This window comes from Adiantum capillus-veneris, chromosome 13 (genome assembly GCF_014529385.1).
Source record: "Adiantum capillus-veneris isolate H3 chromosome 13, ASM1452938v2, whole genome shotgun sequence".
NCBI classification, from domain to species: Eukaryota; Viridiplantae; Streptophyta; class Polypodiopsida; order Polypodiales; family Pteridaceae; genus Adiantum; species Adiantum capillus-veneris.
This window is the reverse complement of record NC_140943.1, coordinates 152124233-152143731: the sequence shown is the minus strand read 5'-3', so window position 1 is coordinate 152143731 and position 19499 is coordinate 152124233. Positions and strand designations below refer to the sequence as shown.

The window sequence follows — 19499 nt, the reverse complement described above, 5'->3', positions numbered from 1 at the left end:
CCATTCATTTACTCATTCATAATAACTATACTCACAACTACACATTGTAGTGTGAGTACCGCCCCGCCACACACTGCGTCTATCTCCTTCTTCGTGCTGGCTCTCTGTGTGTGTGCTCTCCGATCCCAACAGACACAAGGTCCAACAAACCAACACGATCACAAACACTCAACTCATCGGCAAACCATTTCGCGTGGACTCGGTTAGCACACCACCCGAAATTCTGCAAAATTATTCCAATATGTAATTCCGACAAGGACAACATCGACATTACACTCTCGATGGCTGCCTCTTGGCACTCCTTGATATCCTTTTCAACTAAAATTGTAAATGGCAACTCCTATGCCTTCCGTGCAAAGATCATGGGCTCTATCTCATCGAATTTATTGTAACCTCCAACATCAAGATCAGATGCTTTTGCACTTTCATCCAAGTCCATTATATGCTGATCATCTGAGAATCTGCAAATCTCCATCTGATTCCATCTCCGTAGCAAGATTTGGCTCCAACAAACCAAGAGAAGATCATGCAAGTTGACCACGCCACTAGACAAACACAACTGGTACTCCATATTGGGCCTACAACAATTTTAATAAGTAGTCTCCACATCGTCCACTTATTTTACATCAGATCAGTGCACGCCCACTTGGACATGAGAGAGAGAGAGAGAGAGAGAGAGAGAGAGAGAGAGAGAGAGAGAGAGAAACTTATGGGCTCCACACACACCACTTGATATGTTTCTTTTGGTTCCATATGTCATATTTGCCTATAAGAGAGTCTTCTCACGGTGAGTTTCATAACTCACACACACTAATCTAAGGCCGTTTCTTTGGAAAAAGGGAGAAATGGTGTGTTTGGGAAACTTTTGCAAATATGCAAAAGTTTAAAAGTCTTGGAGTAGTTTCCTAAATCTTAAACTTATATTTGGTGAGAAAGGCACGTTCCTCACTATTTTTAAAAGCCTTTTTTTCATTCGATGTGAAGTTTAAGCATTCCTTTTCATGCATGTGAATGCGAAAAGGGGTAGTTTCACCAAACTGTGAAACTCATCGTGTGGAGGCCATCTAAAATGGTGTGTGTATATATATACACATACATATATGGCTCAAACAACAAAGTAGACAATCGTGGTAAGCAAGGCAACATGTCAATCAGGTATTTTGTAAACCCTAAACTCATGATTATGTTAATATAAAATCCTTAAGACACAAATTGCGACACATATGAGACATTGTTTAAGCTAAAGTGACTCCAAATTTTAGTGTCGCGTAAACGATGTCTTATGTTAAGTCAGAATTGCAAAACTTCACCAAGCCTACATGCTGTGTAGTATAATTGTTGGGACTCTGGGAGAAGTTAGAACGCACTCTAAATTTTTCCTCCAGGTCGCTATTTCAAATTTTTGATCGCGAGAATGTACACACCTCCTCCCACTCTCCCTGTCCCCGCCCCCCTCTCTCTCTCTCTCTCTCTCTCTCTCTCTCTCACGCGCACACACACACACACACAGAGCTGCGCCTGCAACCTTTAACGAAAGCGTCGAAGCTTCGCTAGACGCTGAATTCAACCAGATTGATGCAAAGAAGTAGAACTGTGCCACATTGAGGCCATGTCAAGCAGGAAGATCCGACACAGAAAGGGAACTGCGAGCGAAGTGGCTGTGGAGAATGATGATGGAGTGCACGGAGGCCGCATGAAACCCCTATCTAGCCTTGGTGTCAGCTCTGCAAAAACCTGCTTTCTTGCAGCTTCAAATCCTTCTTCACAGGTTCTCCTTTTCCTCCACGCCCGCGCACTCTCTTTCCTTCCTTTGCTCTGTGCATTGCTTCCATTTTGGCTACCTCCTTTTCATTCTGCACGCATCACCCCAGATATTTCAATTAGGATGTTGAATCTTCACATTGCATGGGATTGCCTCCTGCTTGGAAGGTTAATGTGATCGTTCTGCTTAAAGTGGAGTTACATTTTGCACGCACACGAGCAAAGGTCCACTCAGGTTCTGATAGAAATTCTCACAATGGTAACATACACGATGGCATGCATGCATGCATGCGAACACGCATAGACAATATAGTGCGAGTGCATTCATTTTTTTGTCTTGATTTTAATGTCATTGTAATGTAGTATCAGGCCAATGTATTATTTAATGCAATGCTACTTTATGGTTCATCTTTGAAAGGATTTCTCTCTCTCTCTCTCACACACACACACACACACACTCATTCGCTCACTCACTTGCTCATATGATCAATATAGATGCTGAAGGACGGCCCTCAAGGTTACCCCTGGAGTGGGAGAACACCTCCGAATCTAACACTACTGCATGATGGTTATATGTATGGAATGCCAACCAAGAGGCAGGGCCAGTTTTGGGTTTCAAGATTTGCCTGCCTCTTTCTAAAGGCAACATAATGCCATTTTGGTATGAAATTGAAAGAGGAAGATTGAAGGAAAGCACTACTGATCCAAGACCAAAACATAGGTTTTGCAGTAGATGTTGCGGCCACTAATGGCAAGAGCATCGAATAGGAAATTCAAGGCAGAGAAGCAGGTTTTGTAGGTGATGCTGTGGCTAGTTACAGCAAGAGCCACACCAACTAATTAGCTCCCAAAGTGCGACTGAGAAAGCCTCTTCATGTTGAAGGTTAGAGATGCATTCCATATCACATTCGGTGGATAACAACCAGAACATGGATTGAGCCTTCAGAAGGATGCCTAATCTTGAAATCATTGCCTCAAGAGATCAGGCCAACAAACTCAATGTGTTGCCACCTGCAAGAATGCATATCAGAGACCAAGTGACCTAATTCTATGTGCTCAAGTTTACTTCTCTTAAATTTGTGCCTCTTGTTCACTCTTCTTTTTTCCTGCATGCAACGTCATCAGTCAAGGGTTCTAAGTGCTTTTCATTCGAGTTGATATAAGTTTTTATTGGTGTTCCAGCCAAGACCTCTAGGGGACTGTACCACTGCTAGGGGACTGCATCACCCCATTTCCAACCCCAAAGCCCGCCCCCCCACACACACACACACCCACCCACCACCACCACCACCCCACACACACACACACACACACACACACACACACACACAATTCTCTAATATTCCTGCCTGCAATTATGACTTTTTTCAAATTAATTCCATAACTGATTATTGCTAAGTACATTATAGGTGCACTCTTTGACAAGACAAGGGACTAAAGTAATGTACGATACCATCTCTCTCAATGATGGAAGAAGACGTGCTACCCTTCGGATGCATTCGAGGAACACAAAGAGCAAAAGCTTCAATTACAAGAGGCTAAACCATAGAGGTACATGGTACTATTGCTGTCAATAAGTTTTTTGTGATATGGTTGGGAGATTGTTGATGATCTACAGTATTTTCACTGCTAAGGAAGACCGTGATCTTCAGCCATTGACAGGAAAGTAGCTGCCTTGCCTCGCCAGATTAAAGAGATGTCACATGTGATGATAGGAACACGCACTTGTAACCGAAAAACACCAAAGACATGGATGGTGCTCCACATGCTATGTGCAAAGGCTTCAAAACCACTTTGCAAGTGCATGAGAATGTTGATCCAGGCTTCAGAGAAGTGGCCATACCAAAAAAGCACCCAAAACTTGGTGCTAGGCAAGCTATTGAATTGCCCTCTGAAATGCTCCGGGACAATATTTACAATGCCAAAAGCATAAAAAGCCTGCCCTCTGATGCCAAGTCCCATAGAGAAACTACTAATCCCACTTCCAAGGCAGCAAATGATGTTGCCAAGCGGCACAATGAATCATTTCCTTATACAGCAGCAACATCATTACAGCCTGCAGAAGAGGTATTCGCTGACATCAAAACAGAGAAATGTGAGGTTGATGTCATTCCTGCTGGAGGCTTGGACTCTGAAGACCGAGTGTGAACATACGACACTTACTTATGCTAAAGGTTCCTCTTCATCAGATTCTGCAAGGCTTGGCAAAACCATGATGAAGCAGGGGCCTGCCTCCAAAATCTCTTACTCCATGGACTCAAAGATGATGTGGACTCAGTTCTACAAAGATAGAGCCTCAGATATCTCGAATCTCGGTCTTACCAGCAGGCATCAGGATACAGAGAAAACAGAACGTTAACCAAGATGGTTATTTATAATCAACAGACCAAGAGACAAAAAGCAGGTGCTGCCTTAATTGGAGCCCCTAGTTCCATCACCTCCTCTCCTCAAGGGCTGCAGGTGCAGGGGGGTAATATTAATGTTGAGGTCCATGAGAAAAGACCAGCTAAAAGGAGGAGAATGACTCCATTGGATATGGAAGGCGTGCCACATTGCTTCTCATCTCCAAATTTTGTCACTACAGTGCACTTAATGGATGTGAACACACAAGATGATTCACATAAAACAGACCAAGTTTTGGTGCAAAATGTGCGTAATGGAGAATGCTCGTACCACCACAGCTTCTATGATTGTCGGTAACTATTTTTTAGAAGGTTTGGAAAGGAAAGCAGATGGTGTGAGCCCAACCAAACAGGGATATCCGGTGGCTAAACCAGAAAAACAAAGCAGTTCCGGCTGGACATGCAATCGAACTGTTTCAGGCGACAAAAGATTAGGTGGTTTGGACTCTTAATGCCTATATTTTGTCCCAGCCTGCTTTCATTGCAGCACACTTCCTGATTTTAACATGATTTGCGTCCACTGACTTTGAATCTCTTGGTTTTTGTAGGAAATCCGGCAGCATGCTGGCTAGATCTCCTGCGGTTGGATATCAAGGGCTGTTTATCCGATATGTGAGAGAGAGAGAGAGAGAGAGAGAGAGAGAGAGAGAGAGAGAGAGAGAATCACTGGTGGTTTTTCCCCTGTTTTGTAATCTTGTCATATTTCATGGTTTTTTCACTACCAGCTCTGTATCTGTAATGCCTAGGGGCTATAGTAATGCCTTCGGGCTTCTTGGTAATTTGCTCATGGAATAAGAAGAAGACTACAGAAGAGAATTTTTAACGTTGTAGGAAACTATCCCAAGAGACCTTAAAGAACTATCCGACAAGGAAATTGGACTCAAGACCTCTTATTCAAGAGGGAAATGGCATAACCAATGAATTACACTTGGGTGATAGAAAGGTTATACCGTTTTCCTCTTCTTATTAGCGTGCACACACACACACACACACACACACACACACACACACACACACAGAGAGAGAGAGAGAGAGAGAGAGAGAGAGAGAGAGAGAGAGAGAGAGAGAAAATGAAAATGTTATATTAACGTCTTCAAAAGGCCAAAGTGACCTATGAGACCAGAAAGTTACAATGTGGTGGATTTGATACAAAGTCAGAGTAACAAGATGACAAAATGACAAAATAAAATATTATGGAATCCTAGACTGTTGGGTGTGGACTAAGCAGCTAAAACAGCTAGCTGGGATAGGTAGATCATACGAGATCCAACATCGGTCGCTTGCGGATCTCATCAATCTCCTCCATGGTCAGTAGGCTGACCGGGCGTTGTGCATGTCGAGCCAAAGTGACCTGGATCCTCTGATGCAGCCTCTGTCGATGTTGTGTAGTCCTCCACAGTCGTGGGCGTTTGGATCTCCCCAGCTCAGTCACTCGTTCGATCAGTATGCCTCTGGTGTAAAGCGACGAGCTCTGTTGTGGTAGTAACTCCTCCAGGTGTCCAGTGGCAGCTCTAAAGAAGTCTGTGATCCGTCTCTGAGACTGGCTAATCTTTCCTCTCATCAAGCTCTCTTTGTGTGTGCGTAGCTCGAGCAAAAACAAACCCGGGCATCTCTGATCCTCGTACCGCATGACTCTAGAGAATGGTCCAAAGCCCTCTCTGAACAAGCAATGGAAGCGGCCTCGTATCTCGTAGTAGATGGGGCAGTGGCATGTGTAGTGCAACTCTGTCTCAGGCTCAATGTCACATAGGGGGCATGTCTTGGCCTCTGCTGGTGCTCCGCTGTATCTCCCAGTCTCGATCCGCAGCTGGTGTGAAGATGTGCGTATCTGGCCAATAGCACATTGTACCCCATGAGACAGGTGAGTGTCCATGTATCTGGGCCTCATCACAAAACCATCCTCCGTAAGCTGGAGGAGATGCTCTCTGTAGAAAGCCATCTTCGTGCCTAGCTCCTGTATTGGATGTATCTACTATCCATGTCCTCTTGGTGTCTAGTTGGGTCAAGTCCTGGCGAATGAGCCTGATGATCTCGACTGTGTAAGAGTCAGAGAGGGCGCATCCAGTGAGTACTGGAAAGGAGGCAATCTGTCTATGTTGAACCCATGCGCCTGAAACCATGACGTCATCTCCCCATACCAGCATGTTGTATCTCCCTGCACGGCTAACTGTCGAGAGGACTCAAGTGCAATATCTGTCTCTGGGGAGTTCCCACATGCGGTGTATGAAGGAGACCGATCTTGGGAGCGCCTCAACCACCAGTGGGGAGGCAGCTAGCTCTGCTCGTATAATAGCACGTGGTACTGAAGTCTTGGCCCTAATGAGCCGCGAGATCATAGAGACCAGAGGCTTCTCCATGTCCCCCCATCCATCACTTCGGCCTGTCCTCCCGTGATGGTCCAGTGAAGGTCCCCAAATCTCAGCTCCATAGAGCAATACAGAAGCCACCAAAGTGTCAAAGAGCCAGAGCTTCGTCCGAGGCTCCTGAAACTGGACCTGTGAACACATCCTTTCCAATTTACCCAATGCTGCATGGGCTTTGGTCAATCGAGTCTCTGCTGCCCTCAGTGAAAATGCTGGCCCACTGAAAACCACTCCAAGGTAAGTGTAAGCATCTGTATACTCCACCTTCTCTTGTCCGTATGTGAAAGTGGGCACTGACCTCCTGATCCACTGTGGGGTGGTATTAAATACCATGACCTTGGTTTTACCAAGGTTGACGGACAAACCACTTTCTTGGGCAAACCTATTCAAAGCATCCAGGTGACGTTGCATCCCCTCCGGAGAGTTAGAGATCAAAACAATATCATCAGCATATAACAATAGTGGAATCTATGTCCTCGCCAGTTGTGCACCTCTATCACCATCTCTCTCAATGTAGTCAGAAACCTCATCTACATACATACCAAATAGAGTAGGAGAGATCGGGCAGTCCTGCTTCACCCCAACAGTGGAGTAAACCGGTGTGGATAGACCCTCTGGGGTGTGTACATGCCCCACTACTGACCTGTATAATGCCATGACCCCCCAAATGAGCTCTGTGGGTACTCCCATCTGCTGTAATCTGCGCATCGATCTCGCTCTTGGCACTGTGTCAAATGCTTTACAGAAATCCACAAAGCTGCAATAGATCCGTCTCCCACGCGATCTACCCTCCTCAATGATGGCTCTGAGTGTCAAGATATGGTCAAGAGAGAGAGAGAGAGATGACATGCCTGTGGATACAAAATATGGTAATTTCTGGTTGGCATCAAGACGAAGTGTCCTACCGAGAGGATCTCTTGAAGACAGGCATGGGATGCAATGTGGGTGCTGGCAGCAAGGGAGGCAGCGAGGTGACTGGTTGGAGAGCATTCTTCCTCAACATGGATGCTGTGCTAGATTCTGAAGGAACCAAGCTTGTGAGTTGCAAAACTTCATTTTGGGCACTAATGGTTATGTCACGCTCAAATTTTCCTCAAGCTTTCTGCATCTGAGTGCAAGAGCCAAGCTTGAGACGCATTCAAACTCACTCCATGATTAATGCTCATGATTGAGGCATCTAGTGTGCCAAGAGCTGTGTCGTTAGCACAATAATCGTGCGTGCATGTTCGTATGGCCAAAATTAGCTGATCATTTATCAGTATTTGCAATGCTTTAGATCATTACTGAGAAGTAGCCTGTTGAGGTACAAATTATTCTACTAATCAAGGTCATAATTTCAACTTGTTGATAGTTTTACATAGCTGCCTAACCAGCACTCTGTTTTCTTCTCATGTTATACAGGTTAATTGCTTGCGACAAATTTGCGAAATGCAGTTTTGATGTCGAAAAACGAGCTGTTGGAGTTCCTTGCTGTTGAATCATGCGGTGGGATGTATGGATGCAGAGTCAGAGGGGACTTGTGTAAACCCATGTAAAGCGCTTTCTCCAGAACCAGAACTCTGACAAGGAAAAGGGAGCTAGTCACTTTCCTTATAAATCCACTTCTTATCCAATGTGATCTTTAAGCAAATCCCATGCGAACTCGTATTCCCAAGTGAACCACAAGTAACCTCCTTGAGAATGCCACTTTGGATTGTTGCTTACTGTGTGATAGCATGTTGATAGGTTCTTGCCCAGATTTGCATGAGCGGTGGCTCAAGCATGACGATTATCGTTTTGTTTAGATTCTTAATTGTTATCAATTGCCCACATTGTTCTTTGAATGCGAGCCATCGATCCTCTTGACCATGGAAATTTCAATTTTCCCTAACTTAATCCTAAAAAAACAATATTTCCAACACATGAGCATTTCAAATTGTTTTGGTTTGTGTCAAAATTTAATGATTATACCAATTTTTACACCAAGTTTGTAAAATCCTGTCGATTTTCTTTAAGGTTTCCTTGAAGTTTGGAAATTTAGATGGTGAAAGATATATTAAAGTGTGATTTGTGAGAAACATTGAACTTGACTACTTGATGTCCATTTAGCTCACTTCATTTCCCTCGAGGATCAACAATCCACAATGATCAATTGACTGCGCCATCCAATTCCTAGGGAAAAGGGAAATCCTTCCATTGATAGTGGTTGAACTTTGCATATTGCTTTATTGACTCAAATGCTCTTGTCCAAACTAGCCAATGTGTATTTGACTCCTATATGTACAAGTGGTTTGCACATCATGTAGTTTACATATAAGATGTTCGTGTAGCTTTATATAAAATTGGTGACATTAAATTTTTGTTAATTGCTCCCACAAATGGATAGGTGTCCATGATAGGATTTTTGTTTGCTTAAGGACATGGCAAAGAACTTGATGGTGCTCATATAGTAGTGAAGAGAACATCGATAGATGAACAACTAGAGGTTGATGTAGTCCTTAATATATAATGTCTCATAGTGAGAGTAGCTTGTATACTTGTAGTGCTAGTGATGATCCTTAAGATCAACAAAAGTTTTAGGTAGCAAAAGCAAATGATTTGGGTAGGTTTAATGCATAGCAATGTTGGAGCAATCTTACATTCTTTATATAGGTATTGTAACCTAGACTATGCTCATGTGAAAATAAGAATTTGACTTGTTTTTGCAAGGTATTGATAGTTGATCTCATGAAAGATTATGTTGTAGCAAGTGGTCTACCCAAGCATGGCAATACATTGCTCTCAACTCTACAATAGATGTGTTGCATATGCAAAGAGCTACTCATGCGAAGATTATCCTTAGCAAATGCATGCAAGCCCTAAAAAAGTGAGATGTGCAATAAAATGTGTGCTAGTTATTACTTCTTAAACATTTCCATTGTAGCACAAAAGCAAAGAGCCAATTTTCTTGAAGTGTTTGCTCTATGACATGCTTGGTTATGCTATATAGCATGATACCTATGCTCAATAGCTCAATAGTTGTCTGCTATAGCAATTACAGTGTCTATGTGCACCATAGCTAAATATGGTATATGTAATCAAGTGTTCTATCTAGCACAATAGATGTAATGTATACCACAAACACGCTCTAAGTTCACTATGGTAGTTGTTGTATATAGAGCAAAACACAATGCTCCCTTGTTTTTTTTCTATGCTTGATTGTCGTATGTAGCAAAATACTTTTACTATTCATTGCACATGCCTGGAAGGACATGGGTCCTAAGGGGCAAGTCTCCAATGGCTAGAAGCCACAAGATAGCATGCATGGGGGCATACAGAAGATATAAATGGATAGTCGGAAAGAATTTTATGTTATCCATCTTGAAAGGACAAGGGGAATAATGCATGCTCATCTCCACCCAGCCACCTTCTCTTATAGGGCCCTGATTCTGTCTCTAAAAGACCCCTTGATTGTACGCCTATAGCCGGCCTTGCCTAGCACCTTTTGGCCCTACTCTTGTCTTGACATTACTTTCCCCTTGAAGGAGAGTTTTCGTCCTCGAAAACATCAATGAAACAACTCTTCTTAAGAAGATCAATGTTTCCCTAATCTAAACCTGCATCAAGTCAACTAATGCACTTGAAAATTACCCAAATTGGTACTCATATGTGGAACTATCTACTCGTAGTAGAAACTGAACTGAATGATTAAAGCAAACATCCTCTTAAGAGATTATTTCTTTGGTGAAAAAAAAACCTTTACTTAGAGCTCAGATTAAGAGTAGAGCCTACCTTAAGCAAGATACTATAATTGAGAAAAACTTATTGCTCTCTCTTCTCAAGAAATTCCTTCCAAAACTAAAGTGCTTCTTATTAATGTAGATCAGTTAATGGAATGATTGAGAGAGAGAGAGAAGGGGGGATATATATATATATACACATACATACATATGTATGTATATATACACACACACACACATAGAGATGGAAAAGAGAGAGAGAGAGAGAGAGAGAGAGAGAGGGAGAGGGAGAGAGAGAGAGAGAGAGAGAGAGGGAGGGAGGGAGAGAAAGAGAGAGAGAGAGAGAGAGGGAGGGAGGGAGGGAGAGAGAGAGCATTTAAGAAAAAAAAGCTCGCTCCGAAAAGCTTGCTCCAAAAATTGTTTGTAGAGCAAAGGGAGCTTTATTTTTAAAATTGCTCAATTGAAAAAAAATCCTCCAAAAGCTCCCTCCATTCCCATCCCCCTTGTGAAGTCTCTTAAAGAGATTTCAAAAAGAGGAAATTCTATCAAGTAGAAGAAGCACTCACTTGTTACAAGAAGAGGAAGAAGCCCTCACCATGAGGCAAAGGGAATGAAGAAATACAAAGATACAAGAGAGAAATCTCCGGTGAATGAAGAAGACAATCTTGTGTCATTTGATGTAGATGTACACCGTAGAAGATGTCAAATGACTCTCTCACCATCACCTCCTTTTAGGAGGAGATCAAGTTCTTTTTCTTCTCATCACTCTGAGGAGAGTGAATATAAGCCTAAAAAAGAAGTGGAGAAAGAAGACACCATCCAACTCTGAGTTCCTTCTATTCAAATATCAATTCTCTCAAAGTAAACAAGTGGAGAGGCCATCGATGCTCTCATGCTACCTAGAAGAGAGTATCTCACCTAAGAAAGTTTGAGGAGGAGGTAAAAGCATAACCTTTCTCTCCTTCAATGGAACGTTTGGCAATGTGGACAAAGTTCTAGGCTTTATCCAGCAATTTGAAGCGGCCTTTGGGGATGATTTTTTTTTGAAGTCATCCAAACTTCAACATGTTTCCATGCATCTCTAGAAATCAGTCAGTCAATGGTGGGCAAGCCCATGCTCCAAGGGAGAAACTCCAAAGACTTGGAAAGCATGTCGAGTTGTTATCATGAAGCAAATCTTATCTAATGGGGCTTCCGACCAAGTGCTTGTGGCATGGAATAGCCTAAATCTTGATGATGGAGAGTACATGCAAAAACATGAGAAGAAGTTTTGGGATCTACATCTTAAAGCTACAATGTATGAGCACATTAGATTCTTGGAGCAAAAGCAACAATTTTGTGTTGGGCTCCCTGAAGATTGTAGACACTATATCAATGCACAAAGACCCGCATCATTTTGGAAGTTATCCACACTCAATGGTAGCCTCCAAAATCAACTGCAAGATTTGGACAAGGGTTCAAAGCCAAAGAATGGGAGAGACAAGCCGCAGGAGAAAGGGAGAAATCGGAATCAAAATGTTTTTACCAAGAGTGGAAAGTCTAAAGACAAATGTGGCTACCAAGGTAAGAATCAATTATCTCCTAAAGATATAGAGCATTATCATAAGGATAATATATGTTTTAAATGTGGTGAACAAGGTCAATCTTACCACGCATGCCCTCAAAAGAATGCAGAAAGGAAACCCCTAGAATTGTACTATTCAAGGATAGAGAAGTCTTCCACTTGGAAGTCCCTTATGCTATGCATGGGGAAAAATCAAAGAACATGATACACTCCTCCTCTTTGATTATAGTTCCACACACAATATATATTTGTGGGATTACCATCAAAGCTAGGGATACATGCTCATGAGATGGGACAAAGATATGCTACTAAAGGACCCTTTGAATGCCTAAAGAATCTGGTGACACCTTTGATTGGAGATCTAAGGCTTCATGTGCAAGGGCATGTGGACGGGGTGTGGACAAAGAGGATATTATCATCTCTCCTCTCAAGAATGAGGATGCATTTCTTAGAGCACCATGGTTCGACCGTATGGATACTTCCATCAAGTTTCTAGAGAGGTTGGTAGCATTCTAGCACAAGGGTAGAGGTATCACTTTACAAGTCAATGAGAACACAATCCCCATTGTATCTCATGACTCCTTTGACAAATCAATAGAGATTTCTATTTTGCCTCACATAATATTTGTCAAGGATGTTCCTAAAAATAACTTTGTATCTTCTAACGGTTCATTAAAGGTAAAAACTGATTTCTTAAATTTCTAGATGAGCATGCCAATCCTTTTATCTATGACATCCTAGAAGAGTTACCTCCTAGAAGTGGGAATGACAATCATAGGATTGATCTCATAGTAGGAATCTCTCCTCTTAAAATAAGCCTCTTTGCCATTTTGTTCTCGTGTATTAGTGCCCAAAAAGGATGGTACATATAGAATGTGTGTATACTATCGTGCATTAAATAATCCAACAATAAAGAACATATTTTGCTTCCCAAAAATTGAGGATTTGTTTGATAAGATGTAAGTCTCTACCTACTTTAGTAGAGTAGAACATAAAAGTGGCTATCATCAAATGCAAACAATACCAAAAGGTATTCATAACGAACTTTAGGACTACTTTTGGCTTGTACAATAATCTTGTCATGCCTTTTGGGCTGACAAATGCTCCAACCGCATTCAATCTAATGATGAAAATAATGTTTTGTATGCATAGGGCTTACACGGGAGTATTTGTTGATGATATCATAGTCTACTCTAAGTCCTTAGAAGAACATAAAGTTCATCTCAAAGTAGTGTTTCAAGCATTGCAAGAGAATAGCTATTCATTAATCACAAAAATAGTAAATTCTTCTTAGAAGAGATTTGATATTCAGGTTACATTATCTCAAAGGATTGTATGTGTATAGATCCACAAAATCTTGAGGTGATAAATGAATGGCCTGAACCAAAGAATCTACATGAGCTACAAAGTTTTATTGCAATGTGCTCATACTGTAGAAGATTCGTTGAAAAATTCTCTGCCATAGTAGGACCACTACACAATTTGACCAAGAAGAAGGTCAAGTATATATGGACTGAAAAGGAGAGAAAAACTTTCACTACACTTAAAAGAGATACTCACATATCCACTTGTCTGAGTGCTAGTAGACCTCTCAAAGCCACTTGGGGTCCATTGTGATCCTAGTGGTGATTGCCTTGGAGAACTACAACTTCAAGAAGGGAGGATCGTAGCATACAAGAGTCACTCTAAGTGCACTCTGATGAGATGATTCTTGGCATCCATGAAAAAGAGCTTCTAGCTATCTTACATGCCTTGGATACGTGGAAACATTACTTGCTTTGGAAGCCCTTTATCATTCAAATGGATCACTAGAGTCTCAAGTACTTCATGACACAAACCAAGCTTTTGGACAAACAAGTGGGGTGGGAAAAAATTCTTTCAAAATTTCATTTTCACATTGCTGACATTCCTGGAAAACACAATCAAGTAGATGATGCAATGTTGTGTCAATAGCCTCTCACAATGATCTAAGATCCATGGTAGATGAGTACAATATTGAATATAATTTTTTAGATTTTATGTCTACCATAGCACTAGGGAAGATGCAAGAACCATATGTGGTTCAATATGGCTATCTTCTCCATGGCTCTCCGCTATGTGTTACTAAAATTCCAAGAGATAAGGTCCCATGCTCCACCATATGTTGGGCATAGAAGGATTAACACTACAATGAATTCAATTGTGACATATTTCTTGTGGCCTACAATGAAAAAGGACATACAAGAATATGTGATTCAATGCATTACTTGCGGGCTACTTGCCAAAAGATTAAATATGATCATGGAAAGAAACTTGGTTTACTTTGCTTACTCCCAACTGCTAATTCTCCATGGGAGAGTATCACTATGGATTTAACTTTGGCTTACTAAAGTCTATCCATGGAAGTATATGAATAATATATGGACATTAGTAGATAGGTTTAGCAAGCAAGCTCACTTTGTACCTATCAAAAACACTATTAAGGCTCCACATATTGCACAACTATTTATCTCTCAAATATTTAAGTATCATGGTTTGCCAACAAGTATTATTTTTTATAAAGATCCTAGAATGGCCACTAGTAGTTTCTAGAAGGGACTCTTTGAGAACCTTGGAACAAAAATCAATTTCTCTTCAGCCTATCACCCTCAAACGGAAGGGCAAAGTGAAAGTGTGAACTCCATTGTGCTTGATCTACTCAAAGCCTAGGTAACGGACGTAGACCAATGCAAAAAATGGGAGAAGTGTCTACCTCTAGTGGAATATGCATACATTGTGCATTCTTCTACAAGTAAAGCACCTTTTGAGATGATCAAAGGAAGGTCAAAATTTTTGTACATTCTGAAAATGCATGGGAAGATCTTCATTGTTGATGAGAATAGTCATGACTTACGTGATGCTTTTGCTAAGATCAAAGAAGTTATTTCTATTACACAACCAAAGCATAAGGCTACTGCTAACAAGCATAAACGAACTCTTTAGTTCAAGGAGAATGATTGGGTCCTCTTAAATCTTCCTAAAGCTCACTTAAGGTACACTATGGGCAAAAATTGGCATAAGGAACTCATTGGTCATCAAAAGTAATATTGAAAATTAGCATGCACGTATTGTGGACCATTCTAGATGTTACAATCAATCAAGGAATAGCTTATCAACTTAAGCTACCCTCTCATTGGCCAATACATAATGCATTCCATGTAAGTCTACTAAGGGCTACAAGGGTGATCCACCACAAGAGCGAGTAGCAAAAGATCCTCCAGAATTTGAAGGGACTAAAGAGATATTGCAACCCGAGCATATCATCCACCATGAACATAAGGTTCTATGCAATGGTGAGGTACTACGTAAGTATCTCATTAGATTTAAAAACTACCCTTTTAAAGATGCAAAATGGATGCAAGAGCCACAATTGAAGGATAATATATCACTTGTAGACACCTACAATGAATTGCATACAAAGCCCTAATGCTTTTACATCAATGTATTCAATGAAAATGAAATGGAAATGAATATGATTCTCTTGTTTGAGCTCTATTTTCTCAAGTTATTCATTAATGATCGAATGTAATGTGTATGTATACCAAATGTTACACACTTAAGTATTCAGTAGACCTGCAATCTATCGCACAGAAAGGTGCTAGTGCTAATTGAGTAGACATACTTGTAACATATGTTCTCCCAAGTGCCAAGTACATTGGTCATCTACTTTAGAACGATGTCCAATGTGCTAAAAGTGGATCTTGAGTAAAAATCTAATGGACCAAAGATACCTCTCTTGAACAAAGCATAGTTGAGGATGAATATGATTTCAAGGATGGGGTGTTGTCACCAAATTTCATCTTTGGTTTACTTAAATGAATTGTCTCTCTCTAGAATTGGCCATCCTAGTGAGAGAAAATAAAGATAGTAGAAGGGCCAATTATGTACAGCAAGCTAAAGAATGTGCTCGTGAAATAGAGAGTTCCAAAGTTCAAATGCATTTTAAGAAATGCCATTGAAACTCAATAAGGATTCAATCGAGATTTTATGGGCTGACAAAAACAAGATATTTGCAAGTCCAAAAAAGTCTAAAACGGATCCCAAAAGCTTTTGAAAGTGGGCAATATGGTTAACCAAAAGATGGGAATGGGAGCCAAGGTGTTATTTTCCACACATGCCAACTTAAAGCTATGCACAGATAAGGGATGTGGTCCACAAGCCTCCCATGCAAGAGAAAAGGTAAAAGGAGTAGTTCTAAGAATAAAAAATTGTCTCTAAAGACCTAGTGTGAGTATTTTTAGGATAAGTTAAAAAAAGAAGGCATATTTTTAAAAAATGGACAGTTGCACTTACTAGAAATGGTGAGATGGACAATGTTTATGTTGAAAGCTTTTTTATTTGAGGACCGTAAAAAGGGAGACTTTTTTTTTCTTTGGGACTGCACTGGAGAGAGTAGGGTTACTTCCATCTTCGTGGTTCTTGAAGCTCCATGCAATCCTCTCAAAAGGAAGTCTTTCTGCTCTTCTCAAGGCTCATCATCTGCTCTCTCTCTCTCTCTCTCTCTCTCTCTCTCGCTCACACACACACACACACACACACACACACACAAGTCTCCATAGCTATGGCTTCTCAATGTTGAGATGTCAAGCTCAACATGTAAGACTCCTGGATGACTACCACTGATATTCATCATCACTGACGTGCCTTGGTGGATACACTTCTCTTCTACAGTGATACTACAATTGTACTACACCGAGTTGGTCTACCTATCAAAGTGAGGGCACACTTATCTACTCACCTCATGCACTAGAGGTTCATACTAGACCATTGTACTAGTTCCCTTTTGTGTTGTATTTTTCCCTTATGTTTTGTAGACCTCTTATCTTGAGTTAGTGAAGAAGAATAAGTACAAACTTTTGCCTCCATCTTTATGTGTGTGTGTGTGCATGCGCGCGCTTGTAAGAGCTCAATATCTCTCTTTATCTATCTCTTGACATGGTATTAGAGCCTGGTTGTGTCTGAGGAGCTTGGAGTAGCAAAAGTAGGAGAAGCCTAGGAAGCGGCTTTGGTATTCCCAAGAGCCATCATCAATGATCTCCGATTGAGATGATTCCTATTTTAGAGTGTGCATCTTAGGGCTCTATATAGTATTTGGAATGAGAGTGTGCAGCCAGAATTCCATTTTGGACGCGTTTTGACTTCTTTTAGAGTTAGAGTGCGTTTGCATGTAGAAATGCTAAGGTTCGGGATTCTGCAAATCTGCATATTGGTGGTGTGGAAAGCTTTGGTTTGGCTGCAATGCACACATATATTGTTTAGTATAGTGAAAAAGGTGTTTGTACGTAGATTGTGGTTACAGGTGGTAACCGACTATTTTTAGCAGGCTGCTCGGAGACTGCTTGAAAGGTTGGAAACATGTCTTCCAACAATGATGGGCTTAACCAGATTGTCAATGATAAGCTGGACAAAAAAAACTTCCATGCTTGGAAGTTCAGAATGATCAATTTCCTTATGGGCAAAGGTTATTGGGACTAAATTGATGGAGAGCATGAGAAAGCACCACCATTGCCAGAGGAAGGTGCAAGTGCTGCATAAATCAAGACATTTAAAGATTGGAACCAAGGAGCTCGGAAGGTCATGTAGTGTCTTTATGTCAGTGTACATGACACTATGATTGGGCATAGACAGGATGCTCAATCTCCTAAGGCAAGGAAGTGACCAACACAAAGGCAAGGAAGACTGAGCTGAAGACTGAAGAAAAACCGGTCCATCAATGACTATTCGCTGAAGATAAAGAACATATGTGAGTCACTTGCAAGGATTGGTGTTACAGTTGATGATGATGATAAAGTAGAAATATGTCTACGAGGTTTGGATCCAGAGTACAAATAGTTTAAAACTGGCATCCATCTTCGAGATAACATTCCCTTGTTTACAGATTTGGTGTCCTTATTGATTGTGGAAGAGAAAGAACTTGAGGAAGACTCCTCTATGCAGGGTGGAAACAATTCTGAACATGTCATTTTCAACAATAGAGAAAGAGGAAGAGGACATGGTACATGTCATGGAGGAGGCCGAGGAAGAGGCAACCACCAAGCACAACATCAGAACAACAATCAAGGTCAGAACACAGATGGTGGTCGAGGAAATTTTTGAGGCAGGGGGAGTCCAGGAGGTTGTGGAAATGTGCAACGCAATAATGCAAATCAACACAAAAATGTAGTATGTTGGGGTTGTGGAAGACATGGTCACTTTGAACGTGATTGTCCAGATAGGAGACAGTAAAACAATTATGCAACCACTAGTAGGAATGCAAATGAGCCCAAGAGGCTATTTGTGATGCAACACATGCTAAAACTATGTCTACAAATGGGGGGAAATCTAGTGATAATGTCTGGTATGTAGATTCTAGTGTATCGAATCACATGACTAGTCATGGTGAATGGTTCAAGGAAATGTAGACTTTTACAAAGTTGAAGTACCTAGCTGATGCATGTACCCAACATTACAAAGAACCTGGTTTTTGTTGGGCAAATGATTGATCAAGGTTTGCAGGTCATGTTTAACTCCAATGGTCTCTTTGTCAAAGAGCATAAGAAGAATGGAAGGCTGGTTGTGCAAGGAAAGAAAGTGGGCAATGTTTACTTTGGACGTAAATGTGCCCGAAGTGAATAATGCCATGTTTTCACGAGGTGCGTGTGTTGTTCCAGTTATAGAGATTTGGCACAAATGTATTGGTCGTGTAAATTTGCAGAGGCTAAAAATGATGCAGACTAAAGAGATGGTTACAGGTTTACTTACGTTTAGAGTTGCTGAAATGCAGAAAGTTTGTGAAGCTTGTCAATTTGGAAAGAAAACAAAAGCACCATTTCCTCATGATAAGCATGTAAGCATAAATGCATTGGATTTAGTGCATACATATGTATGGGGTTCGGTAAAGACTGCATTATGGGTGGATGTAGATACTATGTGAGTTTCATTGATGACCATAGGAGGAAGGTATGGGTCTACTTCATGAAGAAAAAAAGTGAGGTGTTTATGTATTTTTAAAATTAAAGTTATGATTGAAAAATAGACTGGGAAACATGTAAAGTGTACGGGGTCAAATGGAGGGGGAGAATGCTTCTCTGATGCATTCAATGGTTTTTTGAAAAAGCATGGAATTTAGAGGCAGTTTTCATGCAGGTATACTTTGGAGCAAAATGGTGTTATTGACCAGAATATTAGGCACATTGCAGAAGTGGCTAGAGCATTGATGACTGAGAAGAACATGCCTCATTGTTACTGGGTTGAGGCTGTTGGCGTAGTACATGATATAACTATGTTATGAACAGGACCCCTACTGCTGCATTACATGATATGACACTTGAAGAGAAGTTCAGTGGTGGAAAACCGAATGTATCAAATTTTAATGTGTTTAGATGTATTTCTTATGTGCATGTGCCAGATGAGCTAAGAAGTAAGCTTGATCCAAAAGCAAAAAAATGGGTGTTCATTGGCTATTCCTTTGAGCAAAAACGATACAAGTGTTACAATCCTGTCATGGGTAAAGTGAGGGTGAGCAAGGATTTCTTTTTTTATGAAATGGAAAGTTGTTATGCTAATGTAAACCATGATCTGGGGGCTGATGTAAGAGAGAATGTGGCTGCAAAAAATACAAGTGCATAGTCACAAGTTTTGAGTAGGCCGTATGGGTCCTCTAGTGCAACTCATTATGAGAATCCATGGAGTGGTAGGTTACGTGAAAAAGTGA

General features: G+C 41.0%; 2 protein-coding genes across 3 annotated transcripts; both read left to right on the top strand.

Annotated features, from left to right (window-relative positions):
* Window positions 1-1380: 1380 nt before the first annotated feature.
* On the top strand, window positions 1381-4268 carry LOC147445100 (uncharacterized). Of its 2 annotated transcripts, XM_086527577.1 has the most exons (5): window positions 1381-1768; window positions 3171-3312; window positions 3414-3488; window positions 3584-3856; window positions 3951-4268. In XM_086527577.1, the coding sequence occupies exons 1-5, from the start codon at window positions 1610-1612 to the stop codon at window positions 4118-4120; spliced, it is 819 nt and encodes a 272-aa protein (XP_086383703.1). In that variant the 5' UTR covers window positions 1381-1609; the 3' UTR covers window positions 4121-4268. The 2 variants fall into 2 exon arrangements, 1 of the variants encoding a protein (XP_086383703.1); XR_015190083.1 differs by lacking the exons at window positions 3414-3488; window positions 3584-3856; window positions 3951-4268 and adding an exon at window positions 2257-2644 and having other exon boundaries at window positions 1633-1768; window positions 3171-3305.
* A 13-nt stretch (window positions 4269-4281) lies between these two features.
* On the top strand, window positions 4282-8417 carry LOC147445099 (uncharacterized). The gene is made up of 3 exons (XM_086527576.1): window positions 4282-4598; window positions 4712-4775; window positions 7928-8417. The coding sequence occupies exons 1-3, from the start codon at window positions 4373-4375 to the stop codon at window positions 8001-8003; spliced, it is 366 nt and encodes a 121-aa protein (XP_086383702.1). The 5' UTR covers window positions 4282-4372; the 3' UTR covers window positions 8004-8417.
* Window positions 8418-19499: the final 11082 nt, after the last annotated feature.